The following is a 21872-nucleotide window of genomic DNA, read 5'->3' on the forward strand; positions in this document are numbered from 1 at the left end:
TGGGAAATAAGTTTCCAATGCATGTACTTCAGGTGGATTCCTTCAGACCACAGCAATTTTCAAGGTAACAATTACAGGAACTGTAAAACGTGACAATCTAATGCACAAAGGATTGTTTAGTGCTTGGCACTACTTTAAAATACTCTGTAAAATACTAATTAAAAATAATATATTTAAAAGGATTAATTAAAGTCTCTGAGTACTTTGCAATATTAAATCACAGGGCCAGTATGTTGGCCCATTTTGTGTTACTGTAATGAAATGCCTGACACAGCTTTCTTATGAAGAAATAGTTTATTTTGCTCAAAGTTTTAGAGGATCAAAGTCCAAATGTCATAGTTCAAACTCAATGACAATGATTCCTTTGGGGTGCTTCATCCTATGGCACAGATAACTAGGAGCAACAGAGATGTCAGACTTGCTCCTTTTATACCAAGTTTCTTCTAAAAATTGCCAATGGTCCACAAGAGAACTGTCTCACACCCATGACCTAAGGATCCTTTAGTAGGCTCCACCTCTTAAAGGTCCACCCACCTCTCATAACTGCCACACTTGAAACTACATTCTCTACCCAAGAACTTTCAGAAGGACACAGATTATGTTAAATTCATATCAGAAGAAATTCAAATACATAAAAACATGTTCAAAATCTCTAGCAATTAGAGAAATACAGATCAAAACTACACTGAGATTCCTCCTCACTTTAGTTAGAGTGGCAATTATCAAGAATATAAATAACAATAAATGTTGGTGAGGATGTGGGGACAAAGGCACACTCATACACTGCTGGTGGGACCACAAATTGTTGCAACCATTCTGGACAGCAGTATGGAGATTCCTCAAAAAATTAAGAATGAAAACATCATCATACTTACCTGACATTGTCAATGAAGGTTCACCTGAAAAAAACCAAAAAACAACAACAAAAAAGCTTTTCTTAATAGTATCTGTAGTAACAATGTCAGGTAAGTAGATTAAGGGAAGCATATCTTCATTGATAATATCAGGTAAGTATATTATCTGATAAGAAATTGTGCTTGGGAACCTTTTATTAAAAAGTGTTTGTTTCATTTTCTTGTTTTTTCCTCAATATTTTCTGCTGAAATTTAAGCAAAACTCAAGTCATTTCGAGTAAACAGAATTAGTAAACAGAATAAGCAAAATTATATTTGTTTATTAATTTAAGGTATTTTTTTCTTCAACTGACTTAAAGAAAATATATTACATATATTTTTTGGTAGAAATATTTTGATGATATGTTTACAACAAATTCCATGTTTTAATTTATTTTTCACTATGTTTACTGTAGGTTGCATAAGAACTTCTCTTCTAAAATTGACTTTTAGAAAGTCCACCTTTTAAATTTCCCAGATGATCTTCTGAGTTCTTCATGTTATTAGTGATTTATTCTCATGCTTTCTCTATTTAAAAGTTTGTACTAAGAAAAAGTGAGGTTATGTGTATAGCTAATTGAAGTTAGCAGACAATTAAGATGATTATGATTTTATTTGATTTACCAAAACTGTACTAGTTCACTTCATATGGAGATAATGCTATAGATGCCTGTAATATCTGTGAGTCAACATTAAGGCTTGCTCCTTGATTGTTAGAAATAAACTCAGTATTATTTTAAAATACTCTCTAGTATATCTTCTGTTCTAGGGTGAGGACTTGTTCAACAGATGTATAGAGTTCCCCAGGTGCCTCGCTTTTTCTCTTGTTCTGACCAGGAGACATGGAGTGCTTTGACAGGTCTGTGACCCATCCAATTGCAAGATTTTCCTGGCATTGCTTAAACCCAAGTTTAATTTTTGAGCATTCCTGGGCACTAATAAAGGTGTGTAGGTTGTTTCTCAAAACAACTCAGAGCCAAATTCCTTGAATTTTCATATAAACTTGTGATATCCACAGTCCAATTATGCTAGGACAGTGGCGTAGGTTGCATACAGGTCAAAAAAGTGCTCAGAGACAGCATGCAAGACATAATTTATTGGGAAAACTTATAAACAATCATTGGCTCCTCCAAGAAGAGTTTAGTGGCAATAGGTGACATATATTATTTCCACAGTAATCTTAGTCACTAGCTTTCTAATAGATAATATTAACTTGGTCTAGTTCCCCCTGTGCATAGGAGAAAGCCAGTGTCCTTCATGATAATATATATCTGGACATTACAGTCCAGGCTTGCTCCTTGATTAGGCATGATTTGGGGGGAACAGAAGTGGTCTTCTCTTCTTTCTTCTCTCCTCTCCTCTTCTCTTTTCTCTGTCTCTCTCCCTTTCTCCCTCTTTCTTGCTGTTATCCACAAAGATATGTTGCCACTTCTCCCTCCTAAGTATAAGTTCCCCTAATAAATTCTTTGGATTGATCACCTAGGCATAGTACTTCTTTTTTTAATTGATTTATTATTATTTTTTAAATACAAAATAGTGGAATGCATTACAATTCTTATTACACATATAGAGCACAATTTTTCGTTTCTCTGTATATAAAGTATGTTCATGCTAATTTATGCCATTATACATGTAGTTTTTTTGCATTGCAATTCTTAATACATATATATACCACAATTTTTCATATCTCTCTATATAAGGTATGTTGACACCCAGTTCAAGTCTTCATACATGTACTTTGTACAATGATGACCATCACATTCCATCATCCTTGCTAATCCTCTGCCCCCTCCCTTTCCTTCCCACCCCTCTTCCCTATCTAGAATTAATCTAATCTTTCTTTGGAATCCAAACCATCTCTATCTTCAGATAGTTCGGTGCACTCTGTATGGGAATTCCACTACCACTACTTTTAGGAGTAACTTCAACTGTCAGTTTGCCTGAATTAACAAGAGGGCTTTCTCAATTTTTTTTTCTTTTTATTGGTTCATTATAGCTATACATAATATTGGGATCCACTTTTACATAATTAACAAGCATGGAATATCATTTGCTCCAATTCAGTCCCCAGTCCTTCACATTTGCCTTCCCTCCTCCCTTCCCCTGTTCCTTTCCCTCTATTCTAGTGATTTTTATTCTACTTATTTATATATTTTTAATTAGTGGATTATGAATATACCTAAATGTGAAATTCATTGATATGTTTATATTTGTGGAAAGTTTACCCAATTTCCTTCCAGCATCCCTTCCTTTCTCCATCCCTCTGCTTCCCCTCAAACCTCTTCCTCTATTTCACTGATTTTTCTTCTATTTTCATGGAATTCCACCCCATTTTTCTTTTTATTTTCTTGCCCTTATTTTGATCTAGTATTTGAATACAAGAGAACATATGCAACCCTGGATTTTCTGGATCCTAGTTTGTTTCACTTAGCATAATGTTCTCCAGTTCCATCCATCTACTAGCAAATGCCCTAATTTCATTCTCCTTTATAACTGAGTAAAATTCCATTGTGTACACACACACACACACACACACACACACACACACACGCACATTATATATACCACATTTTCTTTACCCATTTGTCTCTTGAGAGGCACTTGGGTTGGTTCCATATCTTGGCTATTTTGAATTATGCTACTATAAATGTTGATTTGGTGACATCCATCTAGTCTGTAGGCTGACTTTAGATCTTTTGGATATATGCCAATAAGTGGGATAACTGGGTCATATGGTGGTTCCATTTCTAGTCTTTTAAGGAATCTCCATACTGCTTTCCAGAACAGTTATACTAATTTGTAGTCCCATCAACAATCTGAGAGTACCTTTTCTTCAACATCCTCACTAACATTTATTATTATTTGTATTCTTGAAAATTATAATTTCTGACTGGAGCAAGATAAAATCTCAATGTAGTTTTGATTTGTATTTTCCTAATTGCTAGAGATGTTCAGCATTTTTCATATATTTATTGGCCATTAGCATCTCTTCTTTTGAGAAGTGTCTCTTCAGTTCTTTTGCCCATTTATTAATTGGGCTATTTGAGATTCTTTTTGGTGTTAACTTTTTTGAGTTCTTTATATGTTCTGGATATTAATCCCCTATGTTAGGACAGATGGCAAAGATCTTCTCCATTCATGCTCTGAATAGTTTACTTTGCTCTGAAGAGTCTTTTTAATTCTAGGCTTTATTCCTTATTCTTTAGGAATCTAGTTAAGAAAGTTAATGCCAGTGCCAATATGTTGGAGTGTTGGGCTTATATTTCCTTCTAGCAGTTACACAGTTACTGGTCTAATTCCAAGGTCTTTGATCCACTTTTAGTTGACTTTTGTGCAGGGTGGGAGATAGAAATAAAGTTTTGTTTTCCTATATATGAATATCCAGTTTTCCCAGCAACATTTGTTAAAGAAATTACCATTTCTCATATGTTTTTGGCACCTTTGTTAAGTATTAGATGACTGTAGTTATACAGATGTTATGGTTTGGATGTGAGGTGTCCCCCCAAAAAACTCATGTGTAAATACAAAAACATTCAGAGGTGAAATGACTGTGTTAGGAGAGCTTTAACACAATCAGTGAATTAATCCCCTGATAGGGATTAACCAGAGTGGTAATTGAAGCTGGGTAAGGTGTGGCTGGAAAAGGTGGGTCATTGGGGGTGTGCTTTTGGGCTATATATTTGATGAGCTAAGCTTAGTTTCTTTCTGCTTCCTGATCATCTTGCCAGCCACCTCCCTCTGCCACAGGGTCTCTGGTCTAATTCCTAGGTCCTTGATCCACATTGAGTTGAGTTTGGGGCATGGTGAGAGATAGGGTTTTAATTTCACTTTGCTACATATGGGTTTTCAGTTTTCCCAGCACCAAATGTTAAATTGGCTATCTTTTCTCCAGTATATGTTTTTTGGCACCTTTGATTGGTATGAAATAACTGTATTTATGTGGGTTTGTCTCTGTGTCTTCTATTCTGTATCATTGGTATTCAAGTCTATTTTGGTGCCAATACCATGCCATTTTTGTTAGTATTGCTCTGTAGTATAATTTAAGTTCTGGTATTGTGATGCCACCTGCTTCATTGCTCTTACTAAGGAGTGCTTTAGCTATTCAGGGTCTCTTATTTTTCCAGATGAATTTCTTGATTTCTTTTTCTATTTCTATGAGAAATGTCATTGGGATTTTGATTGGAATTGCATTAAAACTGTATAGTGCTTTCGGTTGTATGTTTGTTCATTTTGGCAATATTAATTCTGCCTATCCAAGAATAAAGTAGATGGTTCCATCTTCTAAGGTCTTCTTTAATTTCATTCTTTAGTGTTCTGTAGTTTTTACTCTAGGGGGGTCTTTAACTTTTTCTGTTGATTCCCATTTTATTTTGAAGGCTATTATAGATGGGGTAGATTTCCTAGTTTCTCTTTCAGAGTATTTATTATTGATGTATAGAAATGCATTTGATTTATGGGTATTGATTTTATATCCTGCTACCTTGTTGAATTCATTTATTAGTTCTGGGATTTTTCTGGTAGAATTTTTTAGATCCTCTATGTATAGAATCATGTCACTAGCAAACTGTGATTGTTTGAGTTCTTCTTTTCCTATTTGTATCCCTTTAATTTATTTTGTCTATCTAATTGCCCTAGTTAGAGTTTCAAGAACTATGTTAAATAGAAGTGGTGAAAGAGGGCATACCTGTTTTATTCCAGTTTTTAGAAGGAATGCTTTCAATTTTTCTCCATTTAGAATAATGTTGGCCTTGGGCTTAGCCTAGCTAGCTTTTGCAATGTTGATATATGTTCCTATTATCCCTAGTTTTTCTAGTGTTTGGAACATGAAGGGTTGCTATATTTTGTTGAATGCTTTTTCTGCATCTATTGAGATGATCATATGATTCTTATTTTTAAGTCTATTGATATGATGAATTAGATTTATTGATTTCTGTATGTTGAGCCAAATTTTCATCCCTAGGATAAACCCCACTCGATCTTGGTGCACTATCTTTTTAATATGTTTTTGTATACAATTTGCCAGAATTTTACTGAGAATTTTTGCACCTATGTTCATTAGAGATATTGGTCTGAAGCTTTCTTTCTTTGATGTGTCTTTGTCTGGTTTTAGAATCAGGATGATATTGGCTTCATAGAATGAGTTTGGCAGTATTCCCTCTTTTTCTATTTCATGGAATAACTTGAGGAGTATTGGTACTAATTCTTCTTTGAAGGTCTTGTAGAACTCGCCTAAGAATGCATCTATAGCTCACTCACCCCTTCCCTTCCTACTTCCCAATCAGGAACCTCTTTCTCTGGAGATCTTTGGGGCTGTGCTCTGGGGCTTGTGTTCCTTTCACAGAGAGCTGTTTTGTATGGGGCTTTTCAGGATCAGTCTTTGTTAGCTCTGGACCAGCCATGTAACTGCAAGCACTGGGCTGGTTTAGTGGCTGCAGAGGATGGGGGAATTGTGAGACTACAAGTACCTTGATATTGCTTCTAGGCCCCAGCTGGTGTCCCAAGCTGGAAGTTGCCCCAACTAAAGATGGTGATGGATAACCCAAGTTGGTGACAAAAGTGTCCCAAGATGGAGGCAGCTGCTTTCATAGATAGGGTGTTGGGTTGAGCCAGGTGACAGTGTTGTTTGGCGTGTTTGGAGACGCAGCTCTGCTACATGCAGTGTTGTGGCTGGTGGATGTCTCCAGACCCTGTCCAGTGTCCCCAGGTGCAGGCGACTATGGCAGTGTTTGCCATGTCCCAAGATGGAGGCGACCAGAGAGAGCTTCATGCTGGTAGATGGGGGTCCACATGGGAGTGGTAGCTGGGAGGTCCTGCACAGGAGCGCTGTCAGGGGTGCTCTAATAACTCATACAGAAACAGAATTCCCACTGCTTGAGTCTTAAGTCACAGAGCTACAAGAAATGCAGCCTTCCTCTAGCCCGCCATCTTGAATCCTCCCTACAATCACTTTAGAGCAAAGTCATTTACTACTCAACCTTTGAGAAGCCAAAAACTTGTCAATATTGTTATCCATAAAACTTGTCAGTATTGTTATCCTAATCCAGGAATAAATTCATAGTAAAGTTCTGGAATAACTTGAAAAATTAATTATTAAATGTAGTAAAATTGCCATGGCAGTATATAGTGCTGAAAGGGGGAAGAAGAAAAAAATGTGCAAAAGAAAATACAAAATAAAAAAGAAAGAGGAAAAGGTAAGATAGAAAACAATAATACACACCAAGGTAAAAAGAAAAGAAAAAAGATTGATGTGAGGGAGGGGCATATTTGAAGATTTGAGAGAGTATCAGGTAATAAGAGGAAAAAGAGGTGTTAAGAGGAGCAATTGTAAACCTGAGTTAGGAAAACAAAGATAGAATTATTCTAATTATTACTTTAAGACATTAGAAAAATGCAATTCAAATTGATGTGGGGTCTATTTATAGTAAATCATGGCAACATAACCAAAATTCTTGTTCACTCTTGGTTTGGATTTCATCAGGATTTGGGACCTTTAGAAGATGTTTATCATTCTTTGGCTTCATATCTCCCCAGAGGTTCTGGGCTACAGAAACCACTCCCCTATTGAACATCTCATCAGATGATTCATTTGTCAGCTCAGGGACGTGAGCCTGGATGCTTGGAGGGTGTCGTGCTATGTCGGTTCAATGTTTCTATTGTATACAGGAGATCAGAATGTAGGGCTTTGGACTATTGTTCTGTCCACCATGGGTCATTTCACTCCCTCTCCTCTCCACAGAGTCCTCTTCAAAGTGGCATAGAGCCCACGACGGTCTTCAAGCGCAGGACCTGTGGTCATGGTTTCTCTGTGTGCAGCCTTTGGTGCAGAAGCATCCCTCTTGACTGACATAGGTGTCTGGGGCACTGTCCTAACATCCACTGCCCAAGGTTGTGAACCATAGGTACTTCTTTCCTCTGGTGCCTGGGACAGAACAGCTGTCCTTCCTGTGTCCAAGCTTCAACTAGTTTTAGCCGTGAGTCACAGATGCTTTCTTCCTGCACTGCCAAGGACAAAGACTCCCTTCATGTCTGGTTCTGATCTCTCATTTCCCACAACAGTGAATCTCAGGTGGTCACTCCGTCTCTGTCTAGGCTCCCATAGAGGCTGTGCAGAGTGATTCATTAGGCTAGTACTTCCAAGGGCAGGTCTAGCCCACTCCTCTTGTTCTTGGTGAGGGTGGGGGTGGGGGTGATGTTTCAGCAGCTTTCAACTAGAAACATTCCCTCTACAAGATCCTTCTAGATAGATTATTTCACTGTAGGGGTACTCCCTCTGGTCATATTTGTGGCTATCTGAAGGTAAAGAGATTCCTTTCATTTATTCTAGGCTGTCTGGCCACCTGTGGGCTCCACAAAACAGCTGCCATGACTTTTTGTTCTCAATTTGTATTAAACTACTTGGTCTCCTTCAGTGACTCAGCTGTTCCTGTTGTCTTTTCATTCCACCTGCTTTTCTTTCCAGCTGTTATTAAGGGAATGAGTGCGTATGCTTTTCCTCTCCCTCTTTCTTTCTCTGTTGCCCATCTCCCCACTTCCTAACCTAGTCTGGGTTCAAGGTTAAGGAGCTCTGTCCTTATTTTCTACTTTGATAACCAAACTTCAAGTCTCTGTAGGTCTCAGATTGTCCAATGTTGAGCCGTAGAGCATTTACTCTGTAACTCAGACCTTTGGTCAGCTGTTCCTCCGTTTGGTGCTGTGGAAGAGTCAGGATTTCTGCCTCATTCCACTCCACTTCAATCTTCTCTTAATTTTATAAAAATTTTTAACACTCTTAATTTTATAAAAATTTTTAAGATCTCCCTGGATCCCATTTATCAGAGAGGATCTCCACTGTGATTGTCTTTCCTTTAGCAGGTAGCAACTTGCTATTGATTTTTACCTGATGCTTGCTACCATGATGAAGGTTTTCTGTGGTCCTATTTAGCTCCAGTCTTGTGTGTTTACATCTCAGATGTGAGTACTTCTCAATCATATTAGTTTTCTCCATTGGGAGTGGGTTCTAATGGTCAAGAATCAGTACAGTTTCCTAATCCTCCATCAGGGTTAGAGAAACTGGGGGATTTTTAAAAAATTAACAATGGGTCCTCACTTGTATCCTGGGAATGATAGTTTCCTGCTCTCTGCCTGCATCTTAGTACTTTTGTCCTATAAGGGAGAAGGCTCTTACTATAAATTTTGCCTCTCCTGCAGAGCAGGCTCCTATCCTCTTCCTGGCTTGCATAAGAAGGAAAGTTTTCTCCAATTTTCCATCCTACCTTCAATCACTGTCATGAATACAAAGTGAGGTTCACAGGCGGTTTCTCACAGGCGGTTGCAAACTCTTTTTGTGTGTGTACACATTCAAGAAATTACTCTTTCATCTACACTCACATTTGGGCTTAATTTATTCATTAAAATTTTATCTGATGTCTTCACACAAGTTTGTATGGTGACTAATTTTCTATGTTTTGCTCCTGGTGTGTCAGTGCTTTTATCCCATCTTCTTGGAAATTCCAGGCTGCATGTTTCCCTGAAATCTCTCCAAGGATCAAGTAAAGCTGTAATTTTGCTGATTATCTAATTTTTCCATATTCTTAAGTTTGTGGCACTTCAGATATTCTGGTGAAAGCCAGAATCCATAACATTATATTTGAATAAGTAGAAAATATAAGTTTGAATAATGTTTCATTCATAATTTTTTCTTTTATAAATGCTGCCTTATATGAATTCTCTGGGGGGAAAAGAAAACTTTTGAAGTTGATGTAAACACTCTTACTTTGTTAGGTTTTCCCATCTTGACTAGGTAAACAGTGAAAGCATGTACTCTCATTGACTTATATGATAGGTGAGGATAACAACACATGAAACCACTTTCCATTTGCAAGATGAAGCGTGCATTTTCATAACATTGCAGTCCCACCCACATAATTACAGCATAACCATATTCAGAGAACATCAGAAAAATAGGATTTTAAATTACTTTCTAAAGACCTAGTTGAAAAAAAAACACTGTTACTCTCCCTCTCATACAAGGCCTGAAAAATCTTAAGGGCAAGTCAGAAATATGCATTACCTATAGAAAGATAGCTTTCAACTTCAGGAGTAAATTCAATCATCTGGGAGAAGTTTTTAAAATACCAGTGGTATTCCCCACAACAGAGTAGTTCTCAGGTGTTTCATAGATGATTTTAAAGTGAGTTGACCAGGTATAAAATCTTATATGAAGGGATACCAAAAGTGCATGGTAAACGTGTGAGGTAGGAGATGGGTACAAGGTGCAACCATTCATAGGAAAATAAATAAAAAATATGTTAAAGACTTTTACATCAGAACTAACCCCAAGAATTACTCTGGGGTTGATGCTGATAGAAGAGTGGAGAAACTTCTGGATTGTTCCTCAAGTTATTTCATTGCAAATGTTTTAGTCACAGAATGGGTGACACTGGTGGCTATAGTCATAATCTCTCTCCAGATTCTTCTGTGCTTATTTTGGCACCCATTGTTCTATGTGCTGGGAAAGAGCTTAGACAAACTCCAAGTCTCCAGGGAAAAAACTAGGCAGGGCTTTGCTATAAATACCTGGAGATGAAAAGCACACTAGATTCAGGAACTTTGTTAGTCAGCTTTCTGTCATGTGGCCAACATACCCAACAAGAACAATTTAGATGAGGAAAAGTTTATTTTCCATCATAGTTTCAGAGGTTCAGTCCATGACCAGCTGACTTCATGCTCTGGACCTGGGGTGAGGCAGAACATCATGGTGGAAGGACACAGTGAAGGAAAGATATCAGCTCATGGCAGGCTCAGAAGTGAAGAGAGAGAAGAAGGAGCCAGGAGGACAAGATATAATCATCAAGGGTATATTTCCAGTGACCCACTTCTTCTACTCATGTCCCACCTGCCTATAGTTACCACCCAACATAGTAAGTCCTTTCAAATTATTAATCGAGTAAAGTGGATTAATCCACTGATTAAATCACAACTCACATAATTAATCATTTTACCTCTGAACATTCCTGCATTAACACAGGAGATCTGACAGGATACCTCATCTCCAAATCAAAACAAGAACTAAGATAAATGATAAGACGTATGGATTCTGACTCCACTGAAGCCTCATCCTATAGCCAGCGTCATCAGATAACCTACCTTTTATATATTACGTAAACTTAAATGTACACATATGCACATAAAACTTAAGTATTTATCAAATGTACTTCTTAAATTTTCATTTTTCATAATTTTATCTTATTTCCTGTCTCTGCAGCTCACTTCTCATTATTCCCTCCTATCCTCTCTCCCACTCTGGCTATACTTAATTACCTGAAGCGCTTTGAATTGGTTATCTTCTCTTATGTCTACAAAGTCAAGGTGCTTCCTCAGCCTGGAAAACTTACTCTATTCCTTTGAAGTCTTAATTGGCTACTGTTTGCTTTGCTTCAAGACTCTTCTCAGTCATTATCTGCTCTCCAAAACCTTCCTTGAATGCCTAACCTGAATTTTGTGCCTTCATCTCCATTTCTTTCCTATCTATGTGCAGATTCAGCATTCAAAATCAATTCACCACAGTCCTTTTTTTCAGCACGAATGGTATGAAATTTATAAAGGAGATTTTTTTTCTTCTTTCCAGAGTGAGGTAAGTCATGTTGGTACTTGAGCAATGGCAGGTGCAATCATTCAGCTGATCAGAGTTCCACCCACAGGTTTGTATAAACAATCATCCCTTGGAATTTCCCATGGAAAGGGACTTAAGTATCAGCCTAGCAGAATCATATGCCCAGAGTCTGACAGCAGGAGTGGGGATCCCCATCTGACTCTGGAATATCTCGCCTTGACTGCAGAAAAACGCTGAAACACTGTTAGAAATTCAGGTAACTCAACTGGAACTCTTTCTGCAGGGTCAAGAGTGAACTGACTTAGGATGACTGGCTCAAGTTAATGAGGGGATTTACTTGGGTTTAGGTTCATGGTTTTCTTTTAATGGATAGTCTACTTATTCTATCCTTTCCTCTTCTTGCACCTTCTGAGAGGACTTCTGTCTCTAATTTCTATGGACTTGACTGACCTATATTTGAAGACTAGTGAGATCTGGGAGTGCAGACGGATGTAATGCATTGGGCAGTCTTCATCATTGTAGGAGAAAAACATTTCTCAATCTTTCTTTATGGATCAGTTGAATGTAGTTTTGTGTCTCAGCAAATATTGGGCTCAATTTCTGGAGATGGCCTGAGAACAAGAAAAGAAAATAGTGTTTCTGTGCATGTTATTCCTCTATCACCTGTTTTTTCTTTGCAACCAGAGTACTTCTCCTTTAGTGTAGCTAGTTGTGATTAATAAAAATAGAATGAGAAAGAGAAAAATCTCATAGTGAAATGTTTATGATGAGCTTTTTTAAAAAATATGATATCTGAATTCTTTCATTTTCTGAAATAAGCACAGAAAAACAAATACTGCATGTCCTCAATCATATATGGATGTTTAGAAAGTTGATTGTATACAAGTAGAGGGTAGATTAGTTGTCAGTAGATTCTAGGTAAGGAAGGGGAAGCAGGAAGAGAGAAAAGTCAGATAGTAGGTACAAAAATACACTTAGGAGGAGTAAGTTCTAGTGTTCCACAGTACCATAGGTTCACTATATTTTACAACAATTCATTATGTATCTTTCTAAAAAAATACTAGAGAGGAGGAGTTTAAAGGTTCCCAGCACAAAGAAATGCTAAACGTTTAATGAGAAGGAAATGTTATCTACGATGATTTGAATATTACACATTGAATTATCACATTGTACTCCATAAATATGTACCATTATTCGATGTAAATTTAAAATTTTTTCAAGAAAACTGAACTATTTTTTACCTTCAAAATATTACATGAAAGACTTAGTAAAAATATTTTAAATCATCTACTCTCAATAGTAAAGAATGACATATCAGAAACACTTTGATTCTGCTTAAAATAAATGCAATACAAAAAAAAGGGATGGGTTGGGCATTGTTTCTGTGTCTTACTGAGTTAAAGACATTTCTCTCATCTTTTATGGTCTGATTAACTTTTCTGGCCGGTTGAAGGTGATTTGTAACTTTTATAGTATTTAACTGACATATTTGCTTTCTGTTTGAACATTTGAAAATTTCTTTGATAAAATATGTTACACACCTGCTGTATGATTTTAAAAATGTTAGGTGTATTTCTCTGTAGTGTTAAGTGTAGTCATGTTGTTGTGCAACAATCATCACCATCCCTCCCTAGAAATCTTTCACCTTCCCAAATTAAAACTCTCTATTAAACACTAACTCCCATTGTTCAAATATTTTTTAGAACTCATCTATATGGTAAGAAACATGTACCTAATTAGGATTATTATTTGAGTGAGATTGGAATTTGGGGGTTCATTATAGCAATGTCCCAAAGGACAATGTTTTCTATATTAAGATCAATGCTTGGGGCTGAGGTTGTGGCTCAGTGGTAGAGCAATTGCCTAGCATATGTGAGGTACTGGGTTTGATTCTCAGCACCACCTATAAATAAATAAAATAAAGGTCCAATATATATTTGGCTTTCTTTTTAAACTGTTTTTTAAAAATTATCTTTGGAGAACTGCAGAGTAGATGTAGATAGACAAAGTAAGATGAGCATCTCAGTAACCTTTACCTCTTAGCAAGAGTTTTGTCCTCAGTCTAGTCTTGCCCTTCAACTGTGGAATAAGTTCGTTTAATTACCATGGGGAAACTTCAATCCTATAAGGTGCCATATCCTGTAATTAATATTAATAGATAATTAATATTAATTTGGTCACACTTCCTGCCTGAAACATAGTCTGTCATCAGCAGTGTCACTCATGTAAAGTAACTTGGAAGAAAAACAGGCAAAAATTTATGATTAAAAAATACAGAATATAGTTATTATGATTTTTTGTGGTGCTGGTAAAACATAGTTATTACTAACTCAACTGATTTCCAGGAAGTTGCATTCTGCTATAGAGAGAAGTCACAATCAGTTATCCACTAGTTTAAACAAATCCCACATGTTCTAGGGCTAGTGTTACACCTCAGCCTTCCTCAGGTTCTATCAAATCAGTTATATCTAGGTCATGGGCACATGGAAAGACTGGTGAATCTCATGCCCCTGAGCACATTGGTGCACTTCCTTTGCTGTAAAATGAATTTCCTGGTCAGAGACAATGTTGCATGTGTTTTACAAAAAAGGGAATGAAAAGGCATTTTTATGTGTATGAATATCTTGCATGATGAAGTACTACCAGCCAGAAACTCACATCCAATGATAGATAGAGTCAGTATCCACCCCTAGAGTATAAATTTATGTTTCCTTTATGATGAATGCCACCAGCTAGCCACGAGGCTCCTGAAATAATAAGCTGAACATTCAGGGGTGATAGCTAAATAATCCTAAAAGCAAGGATATCCATATTGTTAATCCTGTGCATGGCCCTGTTCCTCTGACCCAAATCCCCTTGCCCCATGTCTCAGCATTTTAGGCTGCCTTAGAGTGTCTTTAAATTAGCTTAAGAGTCTTTATAAATGTAGCATTTAATTATTGCTCCAATTCTGAAACCCTTAAAATTAGATCTTGGATTCAATTCTCATTTCCATCTCTTATAATTAGGGAAAAAAATTTAGCTTTTCCAGAGTTAGGATGGAGACCCCCTGGTTCTCAACTGTGGATTCATTGCTTTTAATTTTTCCTTTTCTTCAGTTCAATCTTCTAGGACAGTCATAAGAAGGTAGAGAATTTTGTAGTCTTTATAGTTACTTTTTGATCATACCAACCACACTATTTCCTTTCCTTCCTTGTGCCTTCTTCACCACCTGCACTTGATCCTATATCACCAATATTCATACTTTGAATAGGTTTGGTGCTGTGGCATGCTATAGATTTCTTTTTCCATTCCTTTTAGTAGGGTCAGCTGTGCCTTCCCCCAGTGCATGAGAAACCCAATTTCAGAAGCACATGTTGGGAATCTCTTTCTGAGAACTACACTCAATTCCTGTTACCAGCCAGGGTTTCAGCAAGAAATGAAAGACATACTCAAATTCGAGGAATATTAATTTAAAAGCTTATTTATAAATGTGCAAATAAGATGTAGAGCAGTTTGGAAGAGCAAAGAAGGACCCTGGAGCTAAGATAAAGAGATTGTGATCACCCATACACCTGAGGAAATAAAGGCAGGAAGCAGGAACCAAAACTTATGGGCAAAGATGGCTACAGGGTATGTTTTTAGTTTGTTTTATGTTTGGTTTTGTTTGTTTGCTTGCTTGCTTAATGAGTGGACAAATAGCTCACACAGCAACCCAGCAGAAAAGTCTGAGAGAGCAAATATTCCAAAGTCATCCTCTTTCATTCGTGTAATCTGCTTATTATTTCACCAGAAGCCACTGAAAAGAGAGCCAATTGCTATAATCCTTAGTTTCATTTTGTGAGAAACAGAGAAAGGTGGAGAAAATGAAGATTGTATCTGGGGAAGCAAACAGGAGACAGCCAGCACATCTAATATATGCTGGACACATTACAGGATTCTGCAACATATTTTGAAGAGAAGCTATAATTCCTATATTAAAAATCCTAAAAATCTTTAGCCAAGTCATGTACCTTAATAATTGTAGCAGAGAATAATGTGTGTTTCATAATTCACTAGGATAAATAAAAACAATTGCATAGAAATCTAAAAGTTGACCTGTTCAAAATTTAATTGCTTTTCTTCCCAAGGGTCTTATCATGACTAGTGACATAATTTAGCCACCCAGTTACACATCCAAGAAGCTCAGAAGTCATGTGAAAATACTTCTCTGCTATTCTCTCAATTCAGAGGCTGATTTAATCCAGGAGTTTGTGCAGTTATTCTCTCTCTTAAGTGGTGTCTTTTCATTTCTTCCCCAATAACACCTGTTTGGGTTGAAATACTCATTCTTTTTGCCACATGATGTCACTGCCTCCATTTCTTCCTCAGCCTTCAGAATCGCACTTCAAATATGTAAATCTATAATCCTGTGCCATCACTATACATTCTTTATCAATAACTAAAAATAACATTTTCGAGAATTTTCATGCTCCACTTTTTAAAAACTTAAACACTTACATTTAATTAATTTAATTGGTATGTGAAATATATACTGTTATGTATTTTTCTGGATAGTAAACAGAGGTACAGAAATTACACAAATACCTCAAGGTAACCGTTAAGTAGTAAAGCCAGGGTGTGAGTCTGATTCCAAGGCTCTCACTTTTCATCTCTCTTAAATATTTCAACAATATTAAAAGTGGTAAGAAAATTAATACTTATAGTCCTTGAGTTCGTTATAGTACTTACACGTTATAGTATAGTAGTGTCAGGTATTATTCTGGTTACTTTAGATATTATTACTCCATTAATTCCAACAATAAATACAATGAGAAAGAAATTATCATCCCCTGTATACAGCTGAAAAATGGAAACATAAAGTTTTAGTAATTTTCCTAAACTCATACAGTTAAATGACAAGGGCAGAATTTCGACTTAGTTGGTCCCTTTCTAAGACCCTGCTTTTAACCCCTATGCCCATGACTGCTTAGACTGTTACAATTCCCTTGCATAGAGGATAAAACTTACTTTCATTAACCTGGCATGTGGAGCCTTCCCGTAATTTGCTCTCTGCCTCACTCATCATTCTTACCAGGTTTTGCTCAAGTCCTCTTGCTCAGCAAGGCTTCCTCATATTGAATCTGATGTGGGTCCTCATTGCCTCATGCTTCGTGAGAAAGCCCCTCTCTCTTCACAAGGTTGCATCTCCTCACTAGTAAAGCCTCTGTGGACCTTCTCTCTGTTATTATATTTATGTGCTGCAGAGAGAAGTGCTCTCCCAGGTTGCTAGAACTGCCCGTGTACACAGGGTGGGCACATCATTGTTGCCATCAGCTATTTTTTTCCTCTTGTCTGTAACACTAGCACCTAGGAAGCTGGGTTGTTTTTTTTTTTTTTTTTTTTTGAGGTACCCATTGATAACACATTTATCTGCTGAGTCAAAAATCAAACTATCATATGAATGAAAAGCCTTCACATTTGATTGAGGAAGCCAATTTCATTTTCCCCTTTGCTTTTTATTGACCACATGAGTCCACACATCTATCTCTAATTACAAGTCCTCCATGAAGATAAAATTCGGAAAGCCATATCCCTTTCTGAAACGGCCACTTGGATCTCCCCTAATAATAAGCCTAAATCTCTGTCTGTAAAGTTTTCTGTTTAAGTAAATGTAATTATATGTGACAGATGTTTGCAATACAGAGACTTAGGAGATAAGGTTCTGTTCTTTAGGTCTGTCACTTTGAAAAAGCAGGTCATTCAATGAAGTCTACAAGACCAGAAGACAAATGACATCTAGCTTGGGAAGAACTCGCCCTTGAGTGGGAAAGGCAGGTCAGTCTGGGCCTACTCATTATATTGCATATTCTTAAGGGTTGGGTTGCCAGAGTTAGCAAATCAAAATTTGAGGATACTAAATACTACAAAGGAAATGCTTATACTAAAACTTGCTTATTGTTTATCTGAAATTAAAATCTAACTGGATGCCCTACAATTTTACCTGGCAAGTTTACTTGAGAGTTAATTACTATGAAAAGATGTGGAGGTGTTTGAATTCTGCAACTTCTTTCTCCTATTATCACTGTTTATGAACTTGCCTCATTCCTTATCACAGGTGCAATGGAAACTACAAGGGTACTTTTCTGCAGACTCTTTCTTGTCTTGTACCTCCTTCAGATGGTTACACCAAGTTCAGGTATGATCTCTCACTTGTCCTTACAAATATAAGAAAAATGAAGTTTGCCAGGAAAAGCAAGGAAGAACCCAAAAAATAAGTTTTAATTTATTTTTTGACAATTGCTTCTAAGGTTTAATATGTAGTAATGATATGAAGATGAGCACCAAAGGATACAGCTTATATTTAGGAAGAATTAATCGTTCCTAATGAGCAAGTTTTCTTTTTTATTTATTTATTTATTTATTTATTTATTTATTTATTTATTTATATTAGTTGTTCAAAACATTACATATGAGCAAGTTTTCTTTATTCAGATTTGTACTAGGTTCCAGGAAGGAAAAACAAATAAAGATAAATTAAAACTTGCCCTTGAGAACCTTTCATGTTGAAGAGACATGATTTATGTATTACTTTTGCAGAGAGGAAGTGGTGCAAAGAGTGGATCCATCTTGGAATCCCTGTGTGTTTTCAGAACAGTGTAGAATAAGATAAGGAAAGATGAAACAGACTAGAGGGATCTTGATAGAAGATGGGAATCTGCATTTGTCCAGGAATCTAGACAAGGCAGAAATAAATACAGGTATTTAGAGATCCATAAAATTCTAAGACAACAAATGACATAAACGTATAGAAATTTCTAGTAAAAGCTGCATGTTAGATGAAAAATATCTTACTGATACAACATTAGGTGGGATTCAGTCTTTTGTTAATTAAAATTTAAAAATTCCACAAATATCATTGTACCTGTTTTAAGCATAACTGTGAGTGTGAACATACAAAGTATTTCCAGTAGAACTGCTGACCACAGTTTATGCACTATTTTATTATTATATTGAAAATGTTATTCTGAAGTAGTTGTCAATAATTTCTGCCAAATAGCATATGTGAGTTTGTCAGGTAGATGTTACAGGTATCAAAGTTTTTTTATCTTTTCCAAACTTATTGTTGAAAAATTGGATTTTACACTGATTACTTTCTAGTTTCTTATTAATGAGTATGGTTGAGTATCTTTCCAAAAATTTTGTATTTTCTTTTTCTCTGAACTTCCTGTTTATTTTCTAACTTCTTATTTCCTCTTCATTGTTAGGCATTCATAAAAAGCATCAAAGAAAAGACTAACCATTGATTTGATTTTTAATCTGTTTTATTTGTTCCTTATGTTTTTGACAAGTTTATAATTTATTAGATTTTTAAATCATATTTTGGATATATAAAATTTATTTTGTTTTGAATTTTAATTTTATTTCATTGCAAAATTGCCTGCCAAAGTTGTTATTTATTTTGTCCTCCAGTTTTTCCTAATTGACTTTTAATTTTTAACTCACTTAATTTTTATTTTTAACTTTTAATTTTTAGCTATTTTCTAAGTCAGTTTCAAAATCATTATGCAGGAAGTGTATGGAGTTCCCATATAATCCCACTCCCTTATTGCCATCTGCCTCCCTTCCACACACACACACAGTTTCACTTATTATTAACATTTTCTCTTTTTATACAAGGCTTGAGAGAGATCCAACATTATTTTTGTCCAAAAATAATTAATAAGTTGTCCTTTCCACTGATTAACTCAACTTTCTCCAATGATTCCAGAAGTCATCTTTGTCATAAACCAAATTTCCAGTGTGTCTGAATTTCTAAACTCTGTTCCATTGAGATCTCTTCATGAACTAATTTTCAAAAAGATGATTATATTTATGCAATAAACTTTAATATTTTGTAGATATATTCCATACCCAGTAGTTATTTAAAAATAGAGCTTTTATATAAAAAATTTCCAGAGATTGAAAGATCAAGATGGTGGATCAAAAGCAGGCCAGCTCCTCCAGTCTGGAGTAAAAGCAGTGAGAGATCAGCTACTCGGCAAAGTTAAATATTAATTTTACTTTCTTCAATATCCAACTTTACAACCTACTATAGTATTATTCCCATTTTCACTTTTGGATGAGTGGAGCTACAAAGATCATTTTCTATAAGTTTTTATGGATTATTAGCATATGGTTTACTCTCAAATGGTCACTTACTCAAGATTATTATGTCTTCTCAAACAAGGGTTAGGGATTGATCACAGTAGTGTGAATATGTTGAGAAGTTGCTTTTATGCTGAGATTTACCCACAGCCTAGGGCACATGGTAAACACAAAGTAATTCACTAAAAAAGTCTCTGACATAAGAGTAGAAGATATATCTAGCCCAGCGGATATTCAAATATCAAAACAGAAATATGGAAACATGTCTCCAAAATTTTATAACTTTCCAATAGTTGAACCCATAGACAATGAAGTAGAAGAAATGTCAGGAAAAATTTCAAAAAGTTGATTGTCAAAATGATCAAAGTTCTGGGCTGAAGTTGCAACTCAGTGGCAGAATGCTTGCTTAGCATGTGTGAGGCACCAGGATCAAGTTACAGCACCACCTATAAATAAATAAAATACAGGTCCAGTGACAACTAAACAATATTGAAAAACAATGATCAAAGTTCCAAGGAATGATCTAAGGGAGAAGATACACACAGAAGAGGAAGATAAAAATAACCAAGAGATCAGGGAAAAGAATAAATTCCATTAGAAAAATAAATAAGCAAATGAGAATTAGTCATGATTCAAATATGAAAAATGAAACAAAATGACAGATGGTAGCACATATCCCCATAATAACAAGTTCAAATGGTCTTAATTCTTTATAATAAGTTCAAATGGTCTTAATTCTCCAATTAAAAGATATAGAATAGAATACTGGATTGAAAAGCAAGACCCAACTGTATGTTGTCCCAAGAAACACATTTCATAGGCAAAGATGTTCAGAGACTGAAAAGTGAAAGGATGCAAAATGATATCCCATGCAAATGAACTCCAAAACCAAGCAGGATTAGCTAATCTCATATACAGACAAAGCAGACTTCATGCCAAAAATAGAACAGACAAACAATGTCAAAACATTTGATAAAGGAAACAATTGGTAAAGGAAACAATCTAACAAAAATATAATTATTTATTCTCCAACTATCACTGCACTTAATTTCATAGAACAAACATTACTTGATACAAAGGGACTGACAGGTCCAATACAACAATAGTGGAGTACTTCACTACACATTTCTCCCTAACAAGTCATTCTGACCCAAAATCAAGAAAGACACATCAGATTTAAACTGTAATATAGCCCAAATGAATTTAACAAGAATCTACAAAATATTTCATCCCAAAAAAGCTTAATACACATTCTTTTCAGAAACTCATGGAACTTTCTCCAAAAGTGATCATGTATTAATCCAAAAAGCAAACCTTAGCTATTTTAAATGATCTCTTGCATCCTTTCAGATCAGAATGAAATGAAATTAAAATCAAAATGAAAAAACACAGAAATTATACAAATGTATAAAAGAGTTACTTTTGAATGATAAGTGGATTACTGAAGAAACTGTGGAGATGGGTTTAAAAATTCTTGGAATCCGAAATATTAATAAAACATATCAGAATTTATGGAATGTATCAAAGGCAGTTCTAAGAGGGAGGTTTATAAATATTAGTGCCTACATTTAAAAAAATCAGAGAGATCTCAAAGAAACAAGCTAATGATACATCTCAATGACTTATAAAAACAAGAACAACACAATACCCAAACTAGAAATGTGAAGTAAATCATAAACATCAGAGCTAAAATTAATGAAATAAAAAGTAAAATAAAAATAAAAATGATTGGGGCTGGGGATGTGGCTCAAGAGGTAGTGCACTCGCCTGGCATGCATGCAGCCCGGGTTCGATCCTCAGCACCACATACAAGCAAAGATGTAGTGTCCGCCGAAAGCAAAAAATAAATATCAAAAAATTCTCTCTCTCTCTCTCTCTCTCTCTCTCTCTCTCTCTCTCTCTCTCTCTCTCTCTCTCTCTCTTTAAAAAAAGATTTTAAAAATACAAATGATCAATGAAATAAATAGTTGGGTTTTTTTGGGGGGGAAATAAACAAATTGGTAAAAACTTAGCCAAACTAACTGAAAGAAACAGATACTTGCAAACCAAATTCAACCATTATTAAAAAATACATATTACATGATCAAATTGGTTTTATTCCAGAAGTGCAAGGATGGTTCAATGTATACAAATCAATAAATGTAGTATAGAACATAATAGAATCAAGGAAAGAACACATAATCATTTCAATAGATACAGAAAAAGCATTTGATGAAATTGAACATACCTTCATGATAAAGTCCATGAAGAAAGTAGGTATAGAAGGAAATTCCCTCAACATA

General features: G+C 35.7%; 1 protein-coding gene across 1 annotated transcript in view; it reads left to right on the forward strand.

Annotated features, from left to right (window-relative positions):
• Positions 1-17565: 17565 nt before the first annotated feature.
• The window catches only part of LOC308656059 (putative selection and upkeep of intraepithelial T-cells protein 1 homolog), a gene marked incomplete at both ends in the record, with an annotated part of 32790 nt that continues 28483 nt past the window's right edge, over positions 17566-21872 (forward strand). The window contains one exon of the mRNA XM_081306684.1: positions 17566-17641. Within this exon, the coding sequence (XP_081162810.1) occupies positions 17566-17641 (76 nt within the window). The remainder of the gene's footprint in view (positions 17642-21872) is intronic.

The sequence above is a fragment of the Spermophilus citellus genome (assembly GCF_964194105.1).
Source record: "Spermophilus citellus genome assembly, chromosome: 9".
Classification (NCBI taxonomy): Eukaryota; Metazoa; Chordata; class Mammalia; order Rodentia; family Sciuridae; genus Spermophilus; species Spermophilus citellus.